This window comes from Mobula hypostoma, chromosome 4, assembly GCF_963921235.1.
Source record: "Mobula hypostoma chromosome 4, sMobHyp1.1, whole genome shotgun sequence".
Taxonomy (NCBI): domain Eukaryota; kingdom Metazoa; phylum Chordata; class Chondrichthyes; order Myliobatiformes; family Myliobatidae; genus Mobula; species Mobula hypostoma.
The window spans coordinates 50,899,078-50,924,314 of NC_086100.1; the positions used below are offsets into that span (position 1 = coordinate 50,899,078).

At 42.4% G+C, this 25,237-nt stretch overlaps 1 protein-coding gene across 5 annotated transcripts in view; it reads right to left on the reverse strand.

Annotated features, from left to right (window-relative positions):
* The window catches only part of LOC134345314 (inactive N-acetylated-alpha-linked acidic dipeptidase-like protein 2), a 1,001,093-nt gene that overhangs the window by 17,514 nt on the left and 958,342 nt on the right, over positions 1-25,237 (reverse strand). For all 5 annotated transcript variants that reach the window (XM_063045781.1, XM_063045779.1, XM_063045780.1 and 2 more), the window contains 2 exons: positions 18,262-18,355; positions 17,722-17,920 (listed from right to left, as the gene is read on the reverse strand). In XM_063045781.1, coding sequence (XP_062901851.1) covers positions 17,722-17,920; positions 18,262-18,355 — 293 coding nt within the window. The remainder of the gene's footprint in view (positions 1-17,721; positions 17,921-18,261; positions 18,356-25,237) is intronic.

Here is a 25,237-nt window from a genome sequence, read left to right on the forward strand (position 1 = left end):
TCAGGTTAGATGGTACCCAGACAGAATATAAGCTGTTGCTCCTCCACCTTGAGGGTGGATTCACCTTGGTACAAGAGGAGGCCTTGGACCAACACACTGGAAAAGGAATGGAAGTTAAAATGTTTGGTCACCAGGAAGTCCTACTTGTGGTGGATGATGCAGAGGCGCCTGACAAAGCGTTCCTCCAATTTATGATAGGTCTCACCAACGTAGAGGGAAGATGGGGTGGGCACAGATGTTTTCCTTTGAGGGACAAAGGGTGAGAGGTGACCTGAAAGAAGGTAATGAGGTTATAAGAGGTAAAGAAAAGTGAGATAGTTAGAATATTTTTCCATGGTAAGAGTAAGCAAGATGGCATAGTTTAAAGAGAGAGGAAGTAGTTTTGAGAGGTAAGTATTTTTACATAGAGAATGGTTGGCATCTACAACTTGCTGCCAGAGGAGACAGTGAAGTTGGATAATTACTATGTTTAAGAAACTCTTGGACATTCACTTAAATAGAGGAGGCAAAGGAGGATATGGATTTAGAGTAGCAAATGGATTTGGATATATTGGAAAATGGTCACCATGGACATGATGGGCCCAATGGTCTGTTTCTAGGTTGTACAACACTATGACTCAATGCAATTTGTCTAAAGAAATCAAGATTATTTAGCTATAATCAGTGAGCTCTCAACCCTGAAAATAGAGATGTCTAAAGGGAAAGGATATTTTAATCCAAATTAAAGGCATTTGAAATCATGAATGCACCTTTATTGTCTGAAGGTCACCAGTTGTAAATTATACTTAAATCTTCCTGTTTACAGATGAAGAACTGCTTTATTTTTCATGCCTGACTGAACAGATCTGGTTTATCCAAATCAATACTCACTCTGGCATTGTGAAGAAAAATATCCCAAAGCTTTTTGTTTCTCACCCCACAAATGACTTCACCTCTGCGACTGGAACTGAATACATTTGAAAGGTTTTTTGCATACGTACCTTTGTAGTGATACCAAGATTGATTCAAAAACCTATTTTTTCCTGACCTACAATCTATTTTTGTTTTTAAATATGATAATAAATTTGTAGCATGCATGAAAAATCAATTTTCCAGAAAGTAGGGCTATTCATCAAAAGAAGGTATTGATTTACAGAAAATGTTACGTTTTTTTGCCAAACCCACTAAAGAGAAGCTGTAATCAACGCTATTTACAGCCTTATTTCACATCCCACAATGGAGCTTAACGGCTTATTGACTTGGTTGTATATTTCTATTACTCTAAAGACCTTAACAGTGTGACATTTTTGAGAAAGAAAGAAATTGAACACATATGGTGATTTGTCATGTTTTTTGGGATGTTGTGAAATGCTTGACATACAATGAAATACCATTATAAACTGTACATGAATATACCAATCATTTTACACATAAGTAGATCCTCCAAAAGAGCAGTAAGATCAAAAGTTATTTTGTCTCTTTCTGTTTGTTTTAGCTGAAGAATGTCAGTGTTGCGCAGTAGACAATGAGAAATTGTTCTTTTTTATGTATCACACAAGGACACATGACATTTATCTGAATACAGAAGTGGAAAGACAGGAACTTAGTTTAACATCAACATCACACCAGCGTGTCAACCTAGTTTCATGTCTAATGCCCCAGAAACAACAATACCATGATCGCCTGCTTTGGGGTGTGACACTGGTTATTATTTTACAAAGAGCACTTAGACCTGTGTTGAGAAATACTCACAAAGTTAGAAGGAGCCTAGGGCTAAATAACTATTGATGCGGCTTAATACAGAATTGTAATGCTTTACAGATCATCATCATGGGTATTTTTTATATTGCTGCCGATTTAAGGCATTTCTCCGAAATCCAAGTACCGGTGAGAGGTTTTTAAGACAACTAAACATAACTATCAGATAGGGTAAGTAAAATGGATCATCTGACGGATGCATCAAATGAACAATTAGTATAACACTGGAAAAGGATATAATATATGTAAGAAGTCAGAAACAATAGTTTTTTGGTATGAACAATATAGGGGCGATTTCTAGATGTGTAACAGGAGTAAGAAGTGGCATAAATTGTGGAAAAGCAATAGCCCATGGGACAACAGACCATTGAACACAACAGCACAAAAGCAGTCCTCTGGCCCAGAATGACTGAGCCAGCTATGCTGTTTATCCAAACTAATCCCATCTGCCTGCACATAGTCGATATCCTTCCATTCTCAGTTTGGTCACGTGTCTGTCTAAATGCCTCTTAAACATTGCTATTGTGCTTGCTTCCACCATTTCCCTGATAACACATTCCAGGAACCTTCCACTCTTGCCTTATAAATCTGCTAGGATTCAACATTTCCACCCTAGGAAAATTACACTCGCTATCTATCCCATCTTTAGCATTCATAATTTTATAAACTTCTGTTGGGTCACCCTTCAGGCTCTGACGCTCCAGAGAAAATAATCCAAGTTTGTCCAACCTCTCCTTATATGTAGCTGATACTCTCTATTCCAAGTAACACCCTGCTGAACCTCTTCTTTATTTTCTCCAAAGCCTCCACATCCTTCCTGCAATGCAGTGACCAGATCACACACATACTCCAAATGAGACAAAACCAAAACTTTATACTGCTGTTGCTTGATTTCAATATACTCAACACCCTGATGCTTTCATTACCACCCTCTTGACGTGTTTCCACTTTAGGGGAAGTATGGACTTTCATGCCAAGATCACTCTGTACCTCAGAGCTCCTCAGATCCCTGACATTTGCTCTTTATTTTCTCTTTACATTTGACCTCCCAAATTACAACACATTACCTTGTCTAGATTAAACTTCAAACACCATTTTTTCTGCTCGTAGTTCCAACTGATCAATATTTTACTATATCCTTTACAACTTACCATCCACAACTCTGCCAGCATCTGTTCACCTGCAAACTTACTAACTGACACACCTACATTTTTGTCCAAGGCATGATAGAGATTCCAGCACTGATCGTTGCAAAAGCCTACTGTTCATCGTCCTCCAGTCAGAATACCACCCACTTCACTACTATCCTCTTTGTTTTGTGGCCAAGCAAATTTTGAATTCAATTTACTAAGTTTCTGTGCATTCCATTGGGTTAATCTTCTGGACCCGCCTACCATGAGGGACCTGATTGAATGCTTTACGCAGGCAACCTCCATTGTGCTACCCTCATTCATCAGGTTCATCACCCCCTCAAAAAACTTAATGAAGATTATAACTCATGACCTCTTCTGCTTACAAGTCCAGTTAATCTATCTCCTAGTTCCGATTAGATCCTATTCCTAAGACACTACTCCAGTAAGTTCCCTAACTTTGATGTAAGGGTCACCAACTCATAATTTACTGTTTTTTTATAATGACCTTTTTAAACAGAGGAATAACTTTGGCTATTCTCCAGTCCCCTGGAACTTTATCTGTGGCTAAAGAGGATACAAGGATATCTGTCAAGGCCCCAGCAAACTCCTGTCTTGCCTCTCTTAATCACCTGGAACAGATCCCATCAGGCCCTGGGGTCTTACCCAATTTAATACTCTTCAAGAGAGTGAACAACTACTTCTTGTTATCAGCATGTCCTGGAGTAACCAGAATATCCTTCTCTGATATTGCTGCTCTCAATGTCCTGCTCAATGAATACTGATGAAAAGTACCCACTTAATGCCTCATCCACTTCCTCGGGTTCCAGGTATAAATTCCCTCCTTTTTCTTTGAGTGGTCCTATCCTCTCCAGAGTTACTAACTTATGAGACAGAAGTTAGTAACTCAGAAGTTATTACTAATTTACTTCTAACTTAAGTGTAAAACTTTTTGGGATTCTCGTTAATGCGACTTGCCAAAGACCTTTCATGGCTCCTTTTAGTCCTCTTAGTTCTCTGTTTAAGTTCTCTACTGCTCCCTGTCTGTATTCAGCTTCCTAAACCTTACATATTAATCTTTTTGCTTTTTGGCTAAATTTGCAATATTTCTTATCACCCTTGGTTCCGAACTTTGTTATCTTTATCTTTCTTTCTCGCAGGGACATGTTGGTCCTGAATTCTGAGCAGTCAGCCTTTAATCAACTCCCACATAGCAGGTGTGGGGATGGGAACCAGAGTGCCAGGGCAGATAGTGGAATGATTGTGGGAAAGACGATGTTAGGCCTCCATCCAAAGACAGGAATCGAAAGGTTGAGCAGGCTGGGAATAATGTTCCGAGCTGTGCCTATTTCAATGCAAAGGGTATTAGAGGAAAGGTGGATGAGTTTAGATGTGCATGGAATTATGACATTGTAGCCATTAGTGAAACTTGGTTGCAGGAGGAGAAGGGCTAGCAGCTCAATGTTCCAGGATTCCATTGTTTTAGACAAGATAGAGCAGGGGGATTAAAGGGGGTGGTGGTGGCATTATTAGCCAGGGAAAATTTCACCGCAGTGCTCAGACAGGACAGGCTGGAAAGCCAGTCTAGTGAGGCTATATGGGTGGAATTGAGGAATAAGAAAGGGATAACCACATTAATGGGATTATATTGCAGAACACTAATAGCAGGATTTAGAGGAGTGAATCTGTAGACAGTTTGCAGACAGTTACAAGAAACAGAGGGTTATGATAGTAAGTGATTTTAACTTTCCACGTTGACCGGGCCTCCCATACTATAAAAGGGATGGATGGTATAGAGTTTGTCGAATGTATTTAATCAGTACATGGAGGTCCCAATTAGAGAGAGTGATCATATTATTAAAGAATATGACAGGGCAGGTGACAGAAGTGTGTGTATGGGAACACTTTGAATCTAGTGATCATAATCTAATTAGTTTCAAGATAATTATGGAGAAAGATAAGTCTGTCCCTTGGGTTGAAATTCTAAATTGGAGAAAGGCCAATTTTGATGGCATCAGAAAGGGCTGGACAGGTTGTCTTCAGGCAAAGGCGTGTTTTGTAAGTGGGAGGCCCAAAGGTGAAACTTTGAGAGTATAGAGTTTGTACGTTCCTGTCAGTATAAAAGGCAAGGCTAACTGGTTTAGGGAACTTTGGTTTTCAAGAGATATCAAGGCACTGGTTAAGAAGATGAAGGGGGTGCATAGCAGGTGTAGGCAGCAAGGAGCAAATGAAGTACTTGAAGAGTGTAAGAAATGTAAGAGAACACTTAAGAGAGAAATCAAGCAGGCTTAAAAAAAGGCATGCTTAACAGACAAGGTGAAGGAGAATCCCAAGGGCTTCTACAGATATATTAAGAGCAAAAAAGTCATCAATGGATGGAGCAGAAAGAGTTAGGGGAGATCTTAAATTAATTTTTTTGCATATGCATTTACTTGGGAGATGGCCATATAGAAGTGAGACAAAACAGCAGTAATGTCATGGACCATACAAGTATTACAGTAGAAGAGGTGTTTGGTGAATTGAGGAAAATTAGAGTGGGTAAATCTCTAAATCCCTATTGCCCCCTCAGACCTTGGGGAGGGTGGTTGTGCAGAATTTGCAGGAGCCCTAAACAGAAGATATTTAAAATTTCCTCAACTACATGTGAGGTGCCAGAGGATTCAAGGATAGCTAATGTTGTACTGTTGTTTAAGAAGTGCTGTAAGAATAAACTGGGATATTGTAGGCTGGTGAGCCTGATGTCAGTAGTGGGTAAGCTGCTGGAAGGTATTCTAAGGGAACAGATAGTTTTCTACATATATATGGGCAGAATACTAGTTTGGCAAGGACTATATAGACTGTATGGCTTGTTTCTGTGCTACAGTTCTCTGTGGCTCTCTATGTCAATGTGAATTTACCTAATAACAGCTATTCCAAGCCCCTGCCTAATACTGCTGTAATTGGCTTTTCTTTAATTCAGCATTCCCCTGCCTCTCAGGTCCAGTCAAATCCTTAAGCCTAGATATCTGCCATCTTAAAATTTACAGTGTGATGATCACTGTTCCCAGAATGCCCTCCCATGGAAACTACAGTCACATGGCCAGGCTCAATCCCCCATACAAGGTCCTGGACACACCAATCAAATTCCGCCACACCTAAGCCTCTGCCACTAAAAAGTACTAGTCAGTATTGGTGAAACTAATGCCATTCAATACAATTACACTGGTGGTTTTAAATCTTTCCATAATCTGATATATATATATAGAAGAGCACCCACCTCTTGAAGCTTCTAGTTTACATGGAGAAACATACCCTCAGGGTCCTCCAAGAGGGAAGGAGAATGATGGACCCAATCAGACGGAGACAGTTAATTACAGGGAACGACTACGACCAAGAGCTAGGATAAGAGGCTCTGAGTGTCCATTGTGTTGGTGTGGGAGAGCGTTTTCCAGCATTAAAGGTTTACGAGTCCACCAAGCAAAGTTGAAGTGCTATTCCATCCCAGTGGATGAAGATGAGATTTCTTCACCAAGCACAGATGATGTGGTCTTTTCAACCACTGACTCACAAGCCACAGCGGTTCGCTCTGGACAGCATCATCATACTCCAGGTCAGACGAGAGATAACCCAGGTCAGGTTTCAGACCACAGTACCCAGGTAGGTTCTTCGCATGATGGCGGTGGTGAGGAGGTAGAGAAGAAGAGGAAGGTCAAGTGGCCAGCAATGGCAGATGAGAAGGCTTGGTGTGTAGTTGATGGGATATCAGTATGATGTTGGAGAACACTCTCAGGGGAACATCAAAGAGAAAGTTGGAAGTGATGGGCGATATGATTTACAATGTTGGAAAGTACAGGTTTGGTTTGGTTGAGTTGAAGAAAACAAAGCCTACACAGCAACCAAGCAGGTGCCAGAAGGAGATTAGTAGGTTGAGGAGAGAGCTTAGATCATTGAGACAGAGGTGGAAGGTAGCAAGTGAGGGTGACAAGTCTGGGCTTGCTGATTGCCGAGAGTATTTGCGAATAAAGTAAGCATCACTCTGTCGTGCAGAGTCACAACGTAAAAAGATAAAGAAGAGTTAGAAGGCAAGAAAGTCGTTCTTTGAGCACCCTCACGAGAAACTGTTTGAACAAAGTAAGAGTGGGCAGCTTAACATCTCTCAACAAGAACGTGAGGATCACCTAGCAAGCACTTACTCTAATGAACAGCGGGAGGCTCCTTTGCTTGACATTTCAGGGCTTGTGAAGCCTACCAAGCCAGGAGTGAAGTTCGATCTGTCAGAACCCAAACTGGCAGAAGTCGAACAGTTCATCAGAAAGGCAAGGTCAGGCTCAGTGCCAGGACCTAATGGAGTGTCATATAAGGTGTTCAAGAAGTGTGAACAGCTGAGGAAATGCTTGTGGAGATTGTTAAAGGTGGTATGGAGACAAGGTGTTGTTCCTTTGTCATGGAGTGAGGCTGAAGGAGTATACATCCCGAAGGAAGAGAATTCTTCTGCATTGAATCAGTTCCGACCAATTTCACTCCTGAATGTGGAGAGGAAGATCATGTTTGGCATTCTGGCAGAAAGAATATCTTCATTTGTGATTGCAAATGGATTAGTAAATACATCTGTGCAGAAGGCAGGAATACCAGGCTTCCCAGGCTGCGTTGAACATTCTAGTATGATATGGCATACCATCCAGGAGTCAAAAAAGTGGAGAAGAAATCTGGCTGTAGTTTGGCTTGATCTGGCAAATGCATATGGTTCTGTTCCCCATGTCCTGATTGAGTTTGCGATGGAATTCCTATGGATTCCTGCTAAGGTGAGGAACTTTGTTATGCAGTACTACAACGATTTCCGGATGAGGTTTTCCACTCAGCAGTTTACAACTAGGTGGCAGAGTTTGGATGTTGGAATCCCAATGGGATGTGCAATTTCATCCACCCTTTTTGTGTTAGCCATGGAGGTTATTGTGAGGGCTGCAGAATCAGTGGGACCAGGTGTTGCACTTGATGGCGGAGAGGAGTTACCACCAACACGGGCGTTTTGGATGACTTTACCCTTTTGGGTTCCAGCACGGAGGCAGTGGAAAATGTACTATCTAGACTCGAGGAGTTAATGGATTGGGGAAAAATGAAGTTCAAGACCAAGAAGTCAAGGAGCCTTGTTCTTAGGAGAGGAAAGCTGGTTGACTTTCATTTCACCCGTTGTGGAGAGGAGATTCCATCCATGCAGGACCAACCAGTTAAGAGCCTCGGGCAATGGTACACAGAGGAGCTGAGAGACACCAAGAGGGTTCAAGAGACAGCAGAACAGATCAGCAGAGGTCTGATGTCTGTTGACGAGTGTGGCTTGCCTGGCAAGTTGAAGCTGTGGTGCTTGCAGTATGGACTGATGCCACGGATAATGTGGCCACTAACTGTCTTTGAAGTGGCAATATCCCACGTTGAGGCAATGGAACAGAAGATCAACAAGTATGTGAAGAAGTGGCTTGGAGTACCGAGCAGCCTCACCAATGTTGCAATCCACAGTAGCCAGACAAAGCTTACCATCCCAGTGCAATCCCTTGTTGAGGAGGTCAAGGTAGCCAAGTAAGATCATTCTTGATGCTTCGAGACTCAAAAGACCCTGTCATCAAGAACACCCAGCCGGATGTGAGATCAGGCAGGAAGTGGTCAGCCCGTGTAGCAGTTGATGAGGCAGAGTCCAGATTGAAGCACAAGGAGACAGTTAGGGCTATCCAGCTAGGCCGCCAGGGACTTGGATGGACAACCCACAAGTGATGGTCATCTTCTACAGGTAAGGAGCGCCGTGAGCTTGTAACACAAGAAATACGAGCGGTAGAAGAGGAGAAGAGGCTAACTAAAACAGCTGGCCTGGCCAAACAAGGGGCTTGGACCCGGTGGGAAAGTGTTGAACAACGACACCTATCTTGGAATGTTCTGTGGCAGATGGAACCGCTCCGCATTTCTTTTTTATGTAGAGCAGCGTACGATCTGCTCCCAACACCTGCCAACCTCAGCACCTGGTATGAAGATAAGACAGACAGGTGTGCTGCTTGTGGCGAGAAGGGAACACTTCAACATATCTTGAGTGCATGCAGAGTCAATCTTTCCAGCGGCATGTACACGTGGAGACATAACAACGTTCTCAAAGTTGTAACAGAAGCGGATGAGCAGAGAGTACTGCAGCACAACTTATCTCATGCCCCATGCTGCACAGAACATCGCATATCATTTGTGAAAGAAGGCTCCAAGTCAAGGGTGTACAGCATAGGCTCACGATCAAGCATACTTTATTCAGCCAATGATTGGTGTGTCAAGGCTGACTTGGACGGGAAAGGCAGTTTCCCGGAGCAAATAGCTTTCACAACATTGCGTCCAGATATAATTGTATGGTCTGACACCAGTAGAGAAGTGGTTATTGGTGAACTCACAGTCCCCTGGGAAGACAACATCGATGAAGCCCATGAGTGCAAGTTAACCAAGTATGCAGAGTTGAGATCAGAGTGCAGAGACAGAGGGTGGAAGATCTCATGCTATCCACTCGAAGTAGGCTGCCGTGGGTTTACTGCGTTCACTCTCCAGAAGTGGCTGCGTGACCTTGGCTTCACTAGAAGAGAGATCATGTCAACCAGCAGGGCTGCAGCTGAGGCAGCAGAGAAAGGATCAGCATGGGTGTGGACCAAGTATGTCCAGAGGGGCAGATAGTCAGACAGTGTATACATATCTTGCAAACCCTTCAGTAGTTGCATAGACACCTGAAGAGTAGACTATCTGTTGGATGGAAGTGACCAACAACTCTGATAGAGGCAGATGCCAAGTTTTTAAGCTCACCAGTGGGAGGTGGTGCTTTAGCACTGCTGGCCCACCACCTCGAGGGGGGTCTTGATCATAAAACTCCTGAAGACAGGTGGCAGATCAACTGATGATCCCACTGGTGATAGCACAGGACAGTTAACATCTTAGTCCACGTGTATTTTGTAACTATATATATATATATATACACACACACACACACGCACATACATACGTATATATACACACACACACACACACACACACACACACACACACACAGTGATTGATAAGTTCGTGGCCCAAGGTAGAAGGAGTCAATTTTAGAAAACCTAGCACATTTATTTTTCAACATAGTCCCCTCGTACATTTACACACTTAGTCCAGCGGTCATGGAGCATACGGATTTTGGACTGCCAGGAAGTGTCCACAGCAGGGGTGATTGATAAGCTTGTGGCCTAAGATAGAAGGAGATGAGTTATACAGCTCTCGTTACATGCACTTGCAGATCAAGTCTTTGAGCGATTTTGCAGAAAGTTTGAAGTTAATAACTCATCAGTTAATAACTTATCGGGGGTGATTGATAAGTTCGTGGCCTAAGGTAGAAGGAGATGAGTTATTAACTTCAAACTTTCTGCATAATCACTCAAAGAGGTGACCTGCATGTGCATGTAACGAGAGCTGTATAACTCATCTCCTATAAAAACTGCTGGTGAACGCAATGCTGCATTCACCAGTAATTTTTATGTGTGTTGCTTGAAATTACAGCATCTGCAGATTTCCCTGTGTTTGCATTTTTAACTCATCTCCTTCTACCTTAGGGCACGAATTTATCAATCACCCGTGCTGTGGACACTTAATGAAGGTTCAAGATCCGTATGTTCCACGACTGCTGGACTAAGTGTGTAAATGTAAGAGGGGATAAATGTGCTAGGTTTTCTAAAATTGACTTCGTCTACCTAGGCCACGAACTTATCAATCACTCCTCGTGTGTGTATATATATATCTATTCCTCTATATTCTTCTGTCTACTTGGAGGCCCCATCAGAGTGATTGCAACTTTCTTGTTTCTGACCTCTGTCCATATTGCCTTACTGTATGAATCCTCCAGGATATCCAATGACATTCTCCTTGATCAGTAATGGAACTCACCAAACTCTCTTTCATCCCACTCTATCAAGTCTGAAACATCTGAACCCCGGAATTTTGAATTAGTAGTCCTGCATGCCTTTGATCCAAGTCTCTGCAAATACTACAACATCAGGATTTTATGTATTAATTAAGATCCTAAGTTTTAATTGCTCTACTGTATTACTCCTTGCATTGAAACACTGTAAATCACTTCAGTTCATTAGCCCCATTGTGCACATTAACTGGCCCTGCCTGTCCTTATTTGACCTAACATCAAGTTTACCCCGAAATCCCTCCATTTGTAGACCTAATACTCTGATTACCATTCCCCTCCTGAGCAGCACTAACAAACTTGGCTATGAAAATATTGGTGCCCCTCCAGTTAAGGTGCAACCTGTACTTCTTGTACAGGTCCCACCTGCCCTGGAAAAGAGCCCAATTATCCATGTACCCTCCTGTACCAGCTCCTCAGGCACACGTTTAACTGTACTAACCTATTTCTTGCTTCGATAGCATATGGCACAGGAATAATCCTGAGATAACAACCCTCAAGATTCTGCTTTTTAACTTTCTGCCTCCCTCCCTAAATTATCTTAATGGTACCTCAAATCCCTTCCTGCCTATGTCATTAGTAACAATATGGAACACAACCTCTGGCTGCTCACTTTCTCTTTTCAAAATGCCCTATGCTCACTTAGAGACACTGTTGACCTTGAAACCAGGGAAGCAGCACATGGTCCTGGAATCTTGCTCACAGCTATAAAACTATTGATTGAAGCTCCTGACCAAAGAAATCCCACCCCACTGTCACTATTGCACACCTAGATTTTGTCCTATCTTGCTATAGAACAGTCACAGTCATAGTGCTACTGATGTGGCTGGTGCTGACATCTTCCCCAGAGAGGCTATTACCTGCAAAAGTACCTAAAAGGGAGTACTTGTTAGAAAGGGGGATAGTCGCAGAAGAATCCTACACCACCTTTCTGCCCCTTCTATATGGCTGAATCTTTGAGGTGACCACCTCCCTGAAACTCATGGAAACACAGAAAAACTGCAGCACAGTACAGGCCCTTTGGCCCACAATGCTGCGCCAAACATGTACTTACTTTAGAAATTACCTAAGGTTACCCATAACCCTCTATTTTTCTAAGCTCCATGTACCTATCCAGGAGTCTCTTAAAAGACCCTATCATATCTGCCTCCACCACCATCACTGGCAGCCCCTTCCATGCACTAGCCACTGTCTATGTGACAAACATAACCTTGACATCTCCTCTGTACCTCCTTCCAAGCACCTTAAAAATGTGCCCTCTTGTTTTAGCTATTTCAGCCCTAGGAAAAAGCCTCTGACTATCCACACGATCAATGCCTCTCATTATCTCCACACTATCCACAACACTCCCAACCTTTGTGTCATCAGCAAATTTACTAACCCATCCCTCCACTTCCTCATCCAGGTCATTTATAAAAATCACTAAGAGGAGGGGTCCCAGAACAGATCCGTGAGGCACACCACTGGTCACCGACCTCCATGCGAAATATGACCCATCTACAACCACTCTTTGCCTTCTGTGGGCAAGCCAATTCTGGATCCACAAAACAAGGTCCCCTTGGATCCCATGCCGCCTTACTTTCTCAATAAGCCATGCATGAGGTACCTTATCAAATGCCTTGCTGAAATCCATATGCACTATATCTACTGCTCTACCTTCATCAATGTCTTTAGTCACATCCTCAAAAAATTCAATCAGGCTTGTAAGGCATGACCTGCCTTTGACAAAGCCATGCTGACTATTCCTAATCATATTATGCCTCTCCAAATGTTCATAAATCCTACCTCTCAGGATCTTTTCCATCAACTTACCAACCACTGAAGCTATCTCCTCTCCCTTTATTTAATAAGGGAACAACATCTGCAACCCTCCAATCCTCCGGAACCTCTCCTGTCTCCATTGATGATGCAAAGATCATCGCCAGAGGCTCAGCAATCTCCTCCCTTGCCTCCCACAGTAGCCTGGGGTACATCTCATCCGGTCCCGGAGACTTATCCAACTTGATGCTTTCCTAAAGCTCCAGCACATCCTCTTTCTTAATGTCTATGTGCTCAAGCTTTTCAGTCCACCGTAGGTCATCCCTACAATCGCCAAGATCCCTTTCCACAATGAATAATGAAGCGAAATATTCATAAAGTACCTCAGCTATCTCCTCTAGTTCCATACACACTCTTCCACTGTCACACTTGATTGGTCCTATTCTCACATGTTTTACCCTCTTGCTCTTCACATACTTGTAGAATGCCTTGGGGTTTTCTTTAATCCTGCTCACCAAGGCCTTCTTATGGTCTGCCCTGGCTCATTCCTGCTTAAGAATTCCTGTGTGTATTTACCTCTGACTCCTGTATGTTCCTCAGTAAGACCAAATGCTGCTCCATGTAGTCTCAGAGGAACTGCAGCTTCCTGCAGAGATTTGACTTCTCCCTTATCTTCCACATCTCAAAGGAAGAGTATATGACTCTGCTGACCTTCATTCCTGTCCTTCTAGTAAACGAGCAGATTTGCGTTACTTTTTTGCTTCTCACCTTCCTCGCTGAAATGTGCTTAAATGTGCTTGCATTTTAACCTACCAATAGCACTTGCACCTTAGAGGAGTCCTTCTCAAAAAGGGCACTCCAACATGGCTGATCAAGAACAAGTATTACTGGGTTAGGTAGAGAGGGGGTTTCAATTTCTTTTCACCAAAGCTGCGAAAACCCAATACAAAAGTGAGAGAGAATTTCTGGTATGTGCACAAGAGAACTCTGAGTTTTTAATAGCACAAGGAGAAATGAGTGCTAGCTGTAGTTCTAGGAATAAAATAGGCAAGTGAAGAATGTGTTCAAGGAAGAATAACCATACTAAGATCATGTAGAATCATGGAAAAGAATAAGAAAATCCATTAATTTAACTAGAGAAATGTAGTTTCAGTAACTGAACAGTGATTTGGCTCAGGAACAATCCTTCAACATCACCCACCAATGCCACAATCTTTAGCATTTTGAAAAGGGACAGCAGATAAATGGGAATACCACCTTCAGGTCATCTTCCAAGTAACAAGTCACTTACTATCCTAACGTGAAAAAATACTGTCAACCTTTCACTGATGCTGGATCAAAGAATGAGAATTCTTTGAAATAAGATGGCACCAGCGAACCACAGCAATGTTTTGCAGGCTGCTTACAAAACTTCTAAACATACCTCTTTGAACTTTACACCTAACTTCAGCACTGGATATTAAAAGTATTGCAGTTCAATACAGTGATCCATCATCATTTTCTAAATTAGAAATAGGATCAAATATTGAGCTTGCTGGGGACCCCTACATCTTTTGAATAAATATTAAAAATCAGCTACCTTCAAATAGTAGATTTAGAAATGTTGATTTACGAAATATTGCTATAATGCCAATGACTCCTTGGAGTATGCCTCTTTGATTTACCAAGATATTTTTTGTGAGACTGAATAGTGTGTTACCCATGCACAAAGGAATACATTGTACCAGAATGACCACAATGCATTTGTACAGCTTTTTCAGTTTATGAAATTTCACTTTTATGAATTTTTTCCAGGAATGTATCCATAAATCAAATAATGGCTGTAGACAAATTCTCATGAGATGAAAGAAAAGGCACATAAAGGCAGAGTCATCTGGATGACTGCATTTACAAGGAATCGTATAAGACAAAAAATAGGCTGCAATGGCCATGTGATTCACGTTATGGTGTTGAAATGAGCTAAAGGAAATAATAAAAAATGGAATAATAGGGGCAAAGAGGGATTAAGAGACTAGTAGTTCATATAAGAAGATAGCTAAAAGTCTTTTATAAACACAAATAATATAAAAGAGTAAATAAAGTTAAATGATGAGTTAAATGGAGACCAAGAAGAAAATATTCATAAGGAATGAAAGACTCTGGCTGTCTGCAACTTTGGATTTGACTACCATGGAGCAACAAAGGAGGAAGAAAGCAATAACGGTGGGTGTGTCAATGTAGGGCTTCTTAAAGGTTGGTAAAATAATCCAGTTGGATGAAAATATCTTAGAATACAAAGGGAAGCAAAGGGGAAATTGGGGACGCTTTCTCCACAATCTTCAAGTCTATCTTAGGTAATGGACTAGTAGAGGTTTACAAATACATTACAGTCAAATATGCCATTAAAAAGAGAGTGATAAAAAATAGCAGCTACAGATCAGCCAGCCAAAATTGAAACAAGTTCTTCAATGGTTCATAAAATAATATATTTCTGACATAAAAGAAGACAAAGCAAGATGGCGCCAGTGAACAATGCAACTGATGGTGACATCCTGCTGACAATTCATAAAACTACTTCTTTTACTTCTTCTTTCAAATATGATTCTACTACTAAGCTGCATGTGAATAGAACCTGTGATTTATATTATGATGGTGTGTTTTGCAGTCAATTGAGCAATCTGGCGCTTTGCTGTCTCTGAGGGAGTTCAGTGAGGTTTGGAGCAGAGTGTGCAGCCTGGAGACGGAGCACGAGCTCATGATCATGATGACGCTCACTTTCTTCTCTCCGACTGAGGTATTGAGGACACAAGCTCATGACTGACTCCATTGCTTCTCTCTGATTGAGGTACCAAGAGCGCAAGCTCATGATTGACTCCTTTGCTTCTCTCTGATTATGTCCAGGGTGCGAGCCTATGACCAACTCCATTGCTTCTCCCCGAAAGAGGTGATGAGGGCGCAAGCTCATGGTCGATTCCATTTCTTCTCCCCAACTGTGTCAAAGGTGTGAGCCTATGATCAACTCCATTGTTTCTCTCCGATTGTGTCAAAGGTGCGGGCCTATGATTGACTTCATTACTTCTCTCCGATTATGATTGACTCAATTGCTTCTCTTCGATTGAAGCATCGATCAAGGTTGAATTTGACGAGGACAAGAGCAGAGGATGGGCGGGTGTTCCGCGCCATCTGACAGTCTTCCCCTCTCTTTCACTAGCTGCTGTCAGAAGAAAGTGCAGGAGTCTTGGGATCCATATTGCTAGGATTGATCGGAGAGGCTATGGACTCATTTTGGAGGACTTAGAGGTTCATGTTACATGTGTTCCCAGATTCTGGTTACTCTTTTTTTTACTGCTTTTGAGTAGTTTGATTGGGGTGATCGATGCAGACTGGGTCGCTGCAGGAAAGAATGGCCCTGTGGCCAACATAGGCTAGCAGTGTGGCACTGAACTGAATTAAACTGCTGGTTTGATGTTCGATATTCCTTGTGCTGTTTGCTTGCTTTTTGCCATTTATGCAATTTGTTCTTTTTGTCGCATGTTGAGTGTTTGATGATTTTTTGAATGGATTCTATGGCTGCCTGTGAGACCTGTCATGGTTCTCCTCTGTATGCAATGATAATAAATGTACTTTGAATCTCTGAAGACCTTTCAGTTGATTATGTCCAGACTAGTTAAGAAAGAACTGCACAGACTTGGTCAACTTTGCAGTCCACCTTCCAGAGCCTTTTTTGGGCAGCACTGGGGAAACCGTAAGAATCTGGGACAAATTAATTTGCATTTAGTAAAATATGAGGCAATGAATAAATGTCAGCATGCATTTATGAAAGGCAAATTGTGGTTAATTAACTTGATTGATTTTCTTACATAATGTGATGTGGTTGCTGTTACTTATGCGGAGTGTGTAAAGGGATTTGACAAAATAGGACAGGCCTAATAAGATAAGCATCTAATTGGCTATGAGACAGAATACAAAGAGTATCATAAACAGTTGCCTTTCAGATTGGAAGTTTGTAAGCAGAGTTGCTCCCAGAAATCATTATTAGGGCATATTTTTTTATGATAAATATCAAAACCCTGGAATTGGGAATACAGCATGTAATCTTAAAACCTACAGGTTATATGAAACTCCAAAGTCAAGCAGGTGGTGAGAAATCTAGCAAAAACAAAACAATAAAATGGACAGGTAGATGACAAATAAAATTTGATGCAAGAAATATTGTGTTACATTTTAACTTGATGAATGAGGAAAGGCAAAATGAATGAAATGGTACAATATCTAGGTCTGTGCAGAAATAGAAAAGCTTTAGGAACATTTATGCAATTCCTTGCAGTTAACATAAATATGACAAAGGACTGAAAAATAAAAACAAGGAAGTCACACATAAAGCTTTATCAAATTCTGATTAAGCCTGAGCTGAGGCATTGCGTTCATTTTTCATTTTCTCCCAGGTCTTGAAATGTACCAAGCAAGGATGAGGAGAGACAGAAATTGTTGTCAGTTTTCGTACATCAGAGAGGAAGAATGATGATTCAATAGAGGTGCTAAAAATCAGGGACAGCTTTGGTGGAAATAAATAAGTAAAAATCTACTTGTACTGGCAGTCATAGACTTACAATGATTCAGAAAATTAGGAAAGGTAATGTGAAGAAACAAATTTTTACAGAGCGAATCATTTTTTGAAAAGGTGCTGAAGGAATTTCTATACTAATCAAAAGAAAATTGATAAAATGCTGAAAATAATAATTTACAGGGTATATCAAAACAATAGTAAGCAGGAAATACTGGATAGCTCTACCAAAAAAAGTTGGCACAATTCCAGTTGCTTTATTGCTTCCTTCAGTTCTGTACCATCCCTGAACTTGTTCCAGTAAATGAATGAAGAAAAGCTTTGTAATTTTTACCCTAGGATAAGATGGAGGATTTAGCAATATTAACAGTGGGGATATTTTGTTTCTTTGTATCATCAGGCTTCTAAGCTACAGTATTTCTAAAACACAGGGTTTTTTGTTATCTACAAAATATTAAAATTGAAACATTCTGGCTGAATTGTTAAATGTTTGATATAAGCATAAGTTAATATATAAACATTATTATTTATAATATTTTTCTTTCAACATTATTTCATATTAGGATATTTGAAAATATTTGAGTGATATATATGACAAAAAGACTTTTCTGTACCTAAAATATCCTGGAGGAGCCCATTGGACGAGGAAGTTTTTCTCTACGTTTTGCAGCACATGATTCAACATTCTCAGATGTGCAGGGTCTTGCTCTTTTGGATTATTAGCTGGGCGCATTTCATCTGATTGAAAAAGTTGTGCAGTTTCTCTCAGGGCACTGGCCAGTGTCAGCATTTGATCTGAAGCAATACTTCCATCTTTATATAATGAAGAAATGTATGAAAATTACATTAAAGACAGACACAGCACAAATATAAATGAAAGACAATATTTCATAATATTATAACTTCAAGGTCTTTATGCAACAATGGATTATTACTGTGCACAGGAAAGAAAGTCAAACAGAAAAGAGCTGCACTGTATGAACATTTATCAAAGGAGCAACCAACCAACTCTAATATCAAAATGCAAGGAGTGCAGGATATTGGAAAGTCTGATAATATATGATTTGAGGTTACTGAGAAAGAAAAGGATGAACAACAGTTTATTTAAATGAAGAATAATTTCAAAAGGTCAACTGCTCATGTAGTCACATTACCTTTCAGTTGTTCTTGAACCTCCAGGGCTACATCCAAAACATTGAAAGGGAGTACTGGCTCATTGGCTATACACAGAATCATTTCTGCTGTTAACTGCAACAAACAAATCAAAAGGTGCAGTATAGAAAATGGTTTTTACTTCAGCAGGGATTGTTCTACTATGTATAGCAAAGTGAAAGCATAAATTTATCACACAAAATAATAACACCACATCTCTGTACATTCTAGCTTCAATAATAAAAACAAACAGAAAAACAACACATTTTTTTTTATTCCTGGAATCTTACATTAGATATTTTCAATAAAAGCTAAAAAAAAAGTCTTCATGTACTGAAGCAATACCAAGTGGAAGAATTCAAAACAATATTTTGAAAGCTGGGACTAAACTTTAAAACAAATACCACATTTTAACGTTACTTGAATTAATTTCAGGGTTAAAAGTACATACGTATTTGTAGGGCTAGATTTACAGCAAAATGATAAATGTTAAGCATAGATGATCTACATTTATTCAGATGCTACTATTTACTCCATCATTCATCTCCAATGTAAAACTGCAGCCCTATGAAATCTTGAAATCAGTGAAACTCAAATTCACCTGTAATCTTGAAATCAGTGGGAACTCACCTGTAGGCATACAGTTCACATAACCAAGTTGACAATTGTGAAAAATATTGATGTATCATAAGTGTTGCCATGGACAGTAGACACCCTATCCTTGTTATATGCGTCTTCAGGCAATGCAGATTCACAGTTACGCGAGGAACCTATTTCTACCAACTTCTCCTTATATGTGTCCAAAACTCACAGTTATGCGAGGAGCACTGCTTTCCCGCCAATACAAGTCATGTGTGCATGCCTCACAGTCACACTCCCGCCACTCTCGCATTGGTTTTGGCAACATATGGATGTGCGATCTTGTGCTCTTAAACTTTTGTTGTTTTTACCTACAGTGCAGTGATTTTGTGCTTGAAATATTTAACTATGCCTCCTAAGCGTCCGATGTCAAGTCCTGGGCCATCAGCCAAGCAACAGAAAACTACTTTAACATTTGAAAAACAGTTGGAAATTATAAACAGGGCGGCATCAGGTGAAGGTAACACAGCTCTGGGATGCTACCCTGCGCAGTTGTGGGCTATAATGTCTGAGTTAGGCATCACACCAAAGCAAGTGTTTAATGCAGACGAGACCGGGCTTTTCTGGAAGCATATGCCGAAACGCATTTACATAAGTAAGGACAAAAAAACTGCAAACAACGAGGAAATCTGCAGATGCTGGAATTTCAAGCAACACACAGTGCTCCTGATGTGACCTTCTATGTATTGGCGAGACCCGACGCAGACTGGGAGATCGTTTCACTGAACACCTACACTCTGTCCGCCAGAGAAAGCAGGATCTTCCAGTGACCACACATTTTAATTCCACGTCCCATTCCCATTCTGATATGTCTATCCGCGACCTCCTCTACTGTAAAGATGAAGCCACACTCAGGTGGAGGAACACCACCTTATATTCCGTCTGGGCACCCTCCAACCTGGTGGCATAAACATTGACTTCTCAAACTTCCACTAATGCCCCATCTCCCCCTCGTACCCCATCTGTTATTTATTTATTAATATACACACATTCTTTTTCTCTCTCTCCTTTTTCTCCCTCTGTACCTCTCACTATACCCCTTGCCCATCCTCTGGGTTTTTCCCCCTTCCCCCTTTTCTGTCTCTCTAGGCCTCCTGTCCCATGATCCTGTCAAATCCCTTTTGCCAATCAACTGTCCAGCTCTTGGCTCCATCCCACTTTCAAATCTCTTACTAGCTCTTCTTTCAGTTAGTCCTGACGAAGGGTCTCGGCCTGAAACGTCGACTGTACCTCTTCCTAGAGAATCTGCCTGGCCTGCTGCGTTCACCAGCAACTTTTATGAAAAAACTGCGTCAGGTTTCAAGGCAGCGAAGGATAGATTGACTTTGCTTATGTGTTCCAATGCTGAAGGAGACTGTAAGATGAAGCCTCTCCTAGTTTACCATTCATTAAACCCCCGTGCTCTTAAGGGTTTGAGTAAGAAGCCTTTCAATGGAGCGTGGAAATCAATTTGGGCAGAGTTTGACCATTCGAGTCTGCTCCGTCATTCAATCATGGGCTGATCCAATTCTTCCAGTCATCCCCACTCCCCTGCTTTCACCCCATACCCTTTGATGCCCTGGCTAATCAAGAACCTATCTATCTCTGCCTTAAATACACCCAATGACTTGGCCTCCACAGCCACTCGTGGCAACAGATTCCACAGATTTACCATCCCCTGACTAAAGTAATTTCTCCGCATCTCAGTTCTAAAAGGACATCCTTCAATCCTGGAGTCGTGCCCTCTTGTCTTAGAATCTCTCTCATTCTCCTGAACTCCAGGGAATACAGCCCAAGAGCTGTCAGACGTTCCTCATATGGTAACCCTTTCATTCCTGGAATCTTTCTCGTGAATCTTCTCTGAACTCTCTCCAATATCAGTACATCCTTTCTAAAATAAGGAGACCAAAACTGCAGACAATGCTCCAAGTGTGGTCTCACGAGTGCCTTATAGAGCCTCAAACTCACATCCCTGCTCTTATATTCAACACTCCTCATTGCCACCTGAGATTTTACCAACAACAGTGGTTCATTGGTAAATTTGTAGATGATATTTAAGCTGTACTTAGCCATACAGTGATAAGTGTAGAGGGAGTAGAGCAGTGGACTACTCATGCATTAAGATATAATAATGTCTTAAATGAGTGGATTAAAAACGCATACTGTTTGGTCAATACAATTTTTGAAATACTTTCTCTGATGTAATTAAAAGTACAAAATTTATCTGATTAACTCCTCAATTCATTTGCTGTGTAAATTCAAATTTCAAAGTCCAAAGTAAATTTATAACGAAAGTACCAATATGTCACCATATACTACACTGTGATTCATTTTCTTGCAGGTATGTTACAATAAGCAGAATAAAAACACAAGTGAAAAAACTGTACACAACAAAAATGGACAAACAACCAATGTGCAAAAGACAATAAATTGTGTAAATACAAAAAGAGGGAGAAAAATAAATAAATGCATAATACTGAGAACATGAGTTGTAGTGTTCTTGAAAGTGAGTCCATAGGTTGTGGAATCAGTTCAGTGTTGGGGTGACTGAAGTTATCTTCTCTGGTTGAGGAGTAATAACTGTTCCTGAACCTGGTAGTGTGGAACCTAAGGCTTCAGTACCTTCGTCCTGATGGCAGAAGCTCTTGTGTATTTAATATTTCAATAATATTTGAGTAATCTCATATATATATAGGTTGACTAACCATTCTTGTTCATTTAAATATTTCATGTGTCATCATGCTACCACGATACACACATGCTTCGCTTAAAGTAAACACAAAGTTAGACCCGCATTCCCAGATTCCCTTGTCTTCCTTTGACTTAGTTTAATGTTTTGAAGTTACAAAACATAAAAGCAGTGAGAATAGAGCATGACCTAGATGGTGGGAGTCCTTGATGATGGATGCTGCTTTCCAGCACCAGCTCTCTTTGTAGATGTGCTCAGAGGTGGGGATGGACTGGACTGTATTCACTACCCTTTGTAGGCTTTCCTGTTCAAGGGCATTGGTGTTTCCATACCAGGCCGTGATGTAATGGTCAGTATACTCCCCAGTGTGCATCTATATAAGTCTGTCAAAGTTTTAGATGACGTGCCAAATACACTCACATTTCTAAGAAAGTGGAGGCACTGCTGTGCTTTCTTCATAATAGCACTTTCGTGCTAGTCCCAGGACAGATCTTCTGAAATGATAACACAGGGGAATATAATATTACTGACCCTCTTCACCTCTGATCTCCAGCTGACAACTGGTTCATGGATCTCTGGTTTCCTCCTCCTGAAGTCAATAATCAGCTCTGTGGTCTTGCTGTCACTGAGTAAGAGGTTGTTGTTGTGGCACCCCCAGCCAGATTTTCAATCTCCCTCCTATATGCTGATTCATCACCATCTTTGATCCAGCCAATGACAGTGTTGTTGTCAGCAAACATAAATATGGAATTGGAGCTGTGCTTAGTCTCACTGCCATAAGTATAAAGAGAGTAGAGCAGGAGGGTAAGCAAACAGCCTTCAGATGCACCTGTGATGATAGCGATTGTGGAGGAAATGTTAACAACAGGAATTCTGCAGATGCTGGAAATTCAAGCAACATACATCAAAGTCGCTGGTGAACGCAGCAGGCCAAGCAGCATCTGTAGGAAGAGGTGCAGTCGACGTTTCAGGCCGAGACCCTTCGTCAGGACTAACTGAAGGAAGAGTGAGTAAGGGATTTGAAAGTTGGAGGGGGAAGGGGAGATCCAAAATGATAGAAGACAGGAGGGGGAGGGATAGAGCCGAGAGCTGGACAGGTGATAGGCAAAAGGGGATACGAGAGGATCATGGGACAGGAGGTCCGGGAAGAAAGACGGGGGGGGGGTGACCCAGAGGATGGGCAAGAGGTATATTCAGAGGGACAGAGGGAGAAAAAGGAGAGTGAGAGAAAGAATGTGTGCATAAAAATGAGTAACAGATGGGGTATGAGGGGGAGGTGGGGCCTTAGCGGAAGTTAGAGAAGTCGATGTTCATGCCATCAGGTTGGAGGCTACCCAGACGGAATATAAGGTGTTGTTCCTCCAACCTGAGTGTGAATTCATCTTTACAGCAGAGGAGGCCGTGGATAGACATGTCAGAATGGGAATGGGATGTGGAATTAAAATGTGTGGCCACTGGGAGATCCTGCTTTCTCTGGCGGACAGAGCGTAGATGTTCAGCAAAGCGGTCTCCCAGTCTGCGTCGGGTCTCGCCAATATATAAAAGGCCACATCGGGAGCACCGGACGCAGCATATCACCCCAGTCGACTCACAGGTGAAGTGTTACCTCACCTGGAAGGACTGCTTGGGGCCCTGAATGGTGGTAAGGGAGGAAGTGTAAGGGCATGTGTAGCACTTGTTCCGCTTACACGGATAAGTGCCAGGAGGGAGATCAGTGGGGAGGGATGGGGGGGACGAATGGACAAGGGAGTTGTGTAGGGAGCGATCCCTGTGAAATGCAGAGAGAGGGGGGGAGGGAAAGATGTGCTTAGTGGTGGGATCCCGTTGGAGGTGGTGGAAGTTACGGAGAATAATATGTTGGACCTGGAGGCTGGTGGGGTGGTAGGTGAGGACCAGGGGAACCCTATTCCTAGTGGGGTGGTGGGAGGATGGAGTGAGAGCAGATGTACGTGAAATGGGGGAGATGCGTTTAAGAGCAGAGTCGATAGTGGAGGAAGGGAAGCCCCTTTCTTTAAAAAAGGAAGACATCTCCCTCGTCCTAGAATGAAAAGCCTCATCCTGAGAGCAGATGCAGTGGAGACGGAGGAATTGCGAGAAGGGGATGGCGTTTTTGCAAGAGACAGGGTGAGAAGAGGAATAGTCCAGATAGCTGCGAGAGTCAGTAGGCTTATAGTAGACATCAGTGGATAAGCTGTCTCCAGAGACAGAGACAGAAAGATCTAGAAAGGGGAGGGAGGTGTCGGAAATGGACCAGGTAAACTTGAGGGCAGGGTGAAAGTTGGAGGCAAAGTTAATAAAGTCAACGAGTTCTGCATGCGTGCAGGAAGCAGCGCCAATGCAGTCGTCGATGTAGCAAAGGAAAAGTGGGGGACAGATACCAGAATAGGCATGGAACATAGATTGTTCCACAAACCCAACAAAAAGGCAGGCATAGCTAGGACCCATACGGGTGCCCATAGCTACACCTTTAGTTTGGAGGAAATGGGAGGAGCAAAAGGAGAAATTATTAAGAGTAAGGACTAATTCCGCTAGACGGAGCAGAGTGGTGGTAGAGGGGAACTGATTAGGTCTGGAATCCAAAAAGAAGCGTAGAGCTTTGAGACCTTCCTGATGGGGGATGGAAGTATATAAGGACTGGACATCCATGGTGAAGATAAAGCGGTGGGGGCCAGGGAACTTAAAATCATCGAAAAGTTTAAGAGCGTGAGAAGTGTCACGAACATAGGTCGGAAGGGATTGAACAAGGGGTGATAAAACAGTGTCGAGGTATGCAGAGATGAGTTTGGTGGGGCAGGAGCAAGCTGAGACCATAGGTCGTCCAGGACAGGCAGGTTTGTGGATCTTGGGTAGGAGGTAGAAACGGGAAGTGCGGGGTGTGGGAACTATAAGGTTGGTAGCAGTGGATGGGAGATCCCCTGAGCGGATAAAGTCGGTGATGGTGTGGGAGACAATGGCCTGGTGCTCCTTAGTGGGGTCACGATCGAGGGGTAAATAAGAGGAGGTATCCGCAAGTTGTCGCTGTGCCTCGGCAAGGTAGAGGTCGGTACGCCAGACTACAACAGCATCCCCCTTATCGGCGGGTTTAATAATAAGGTTAGGGTTAGTGCGGAGGGAGTGGAGAGCAGAGCGTTCCGAAGGAGTGAGGTTGGAATGGGGACAAGGTGCGGTGATGTCGAGACGGTTGATGTCCCGTCGGCAGTTAGCAATAAAGAGATCCAGAGCAGGCAGAAGACCAGAGCGGCGTGTCCATGAAGAAGAGGAGGGTTGAAGACGGGAGAAGGGGTCATCGGTGGGGGTGGAAGAGTCCTTGCCGAAGAAGTAGGCTCAGAGACGGAGACGGCGGAAGAAAAGTTCCGCATCGTGGCGAACACGGAACTCGCTGAGGTGTGGGCGAAGGGGGACAACATGAGGCCCTTACTGAGAACAGAGCGTTCTGCCTCCAACAGTTGAAGGTCGGAGGGGATGGTAAAGACCCGGCACGGATGAGAGCTGGGATCAGAGGGGGAAGGGGGGAGGCTGGGGGTGTCAGTGGAGAGGGGAGGGTTGGGGTGAGAGGAAGATGGAGCCTCTGAGGGCCCAGGAGTTGACGGTGGGATCTGAGGAAGACGGGGCTGCGGAGTGGTGGTGGGGGAAGGGGAGACGGGAGTCACAATAGCAGCACATAAAGACCC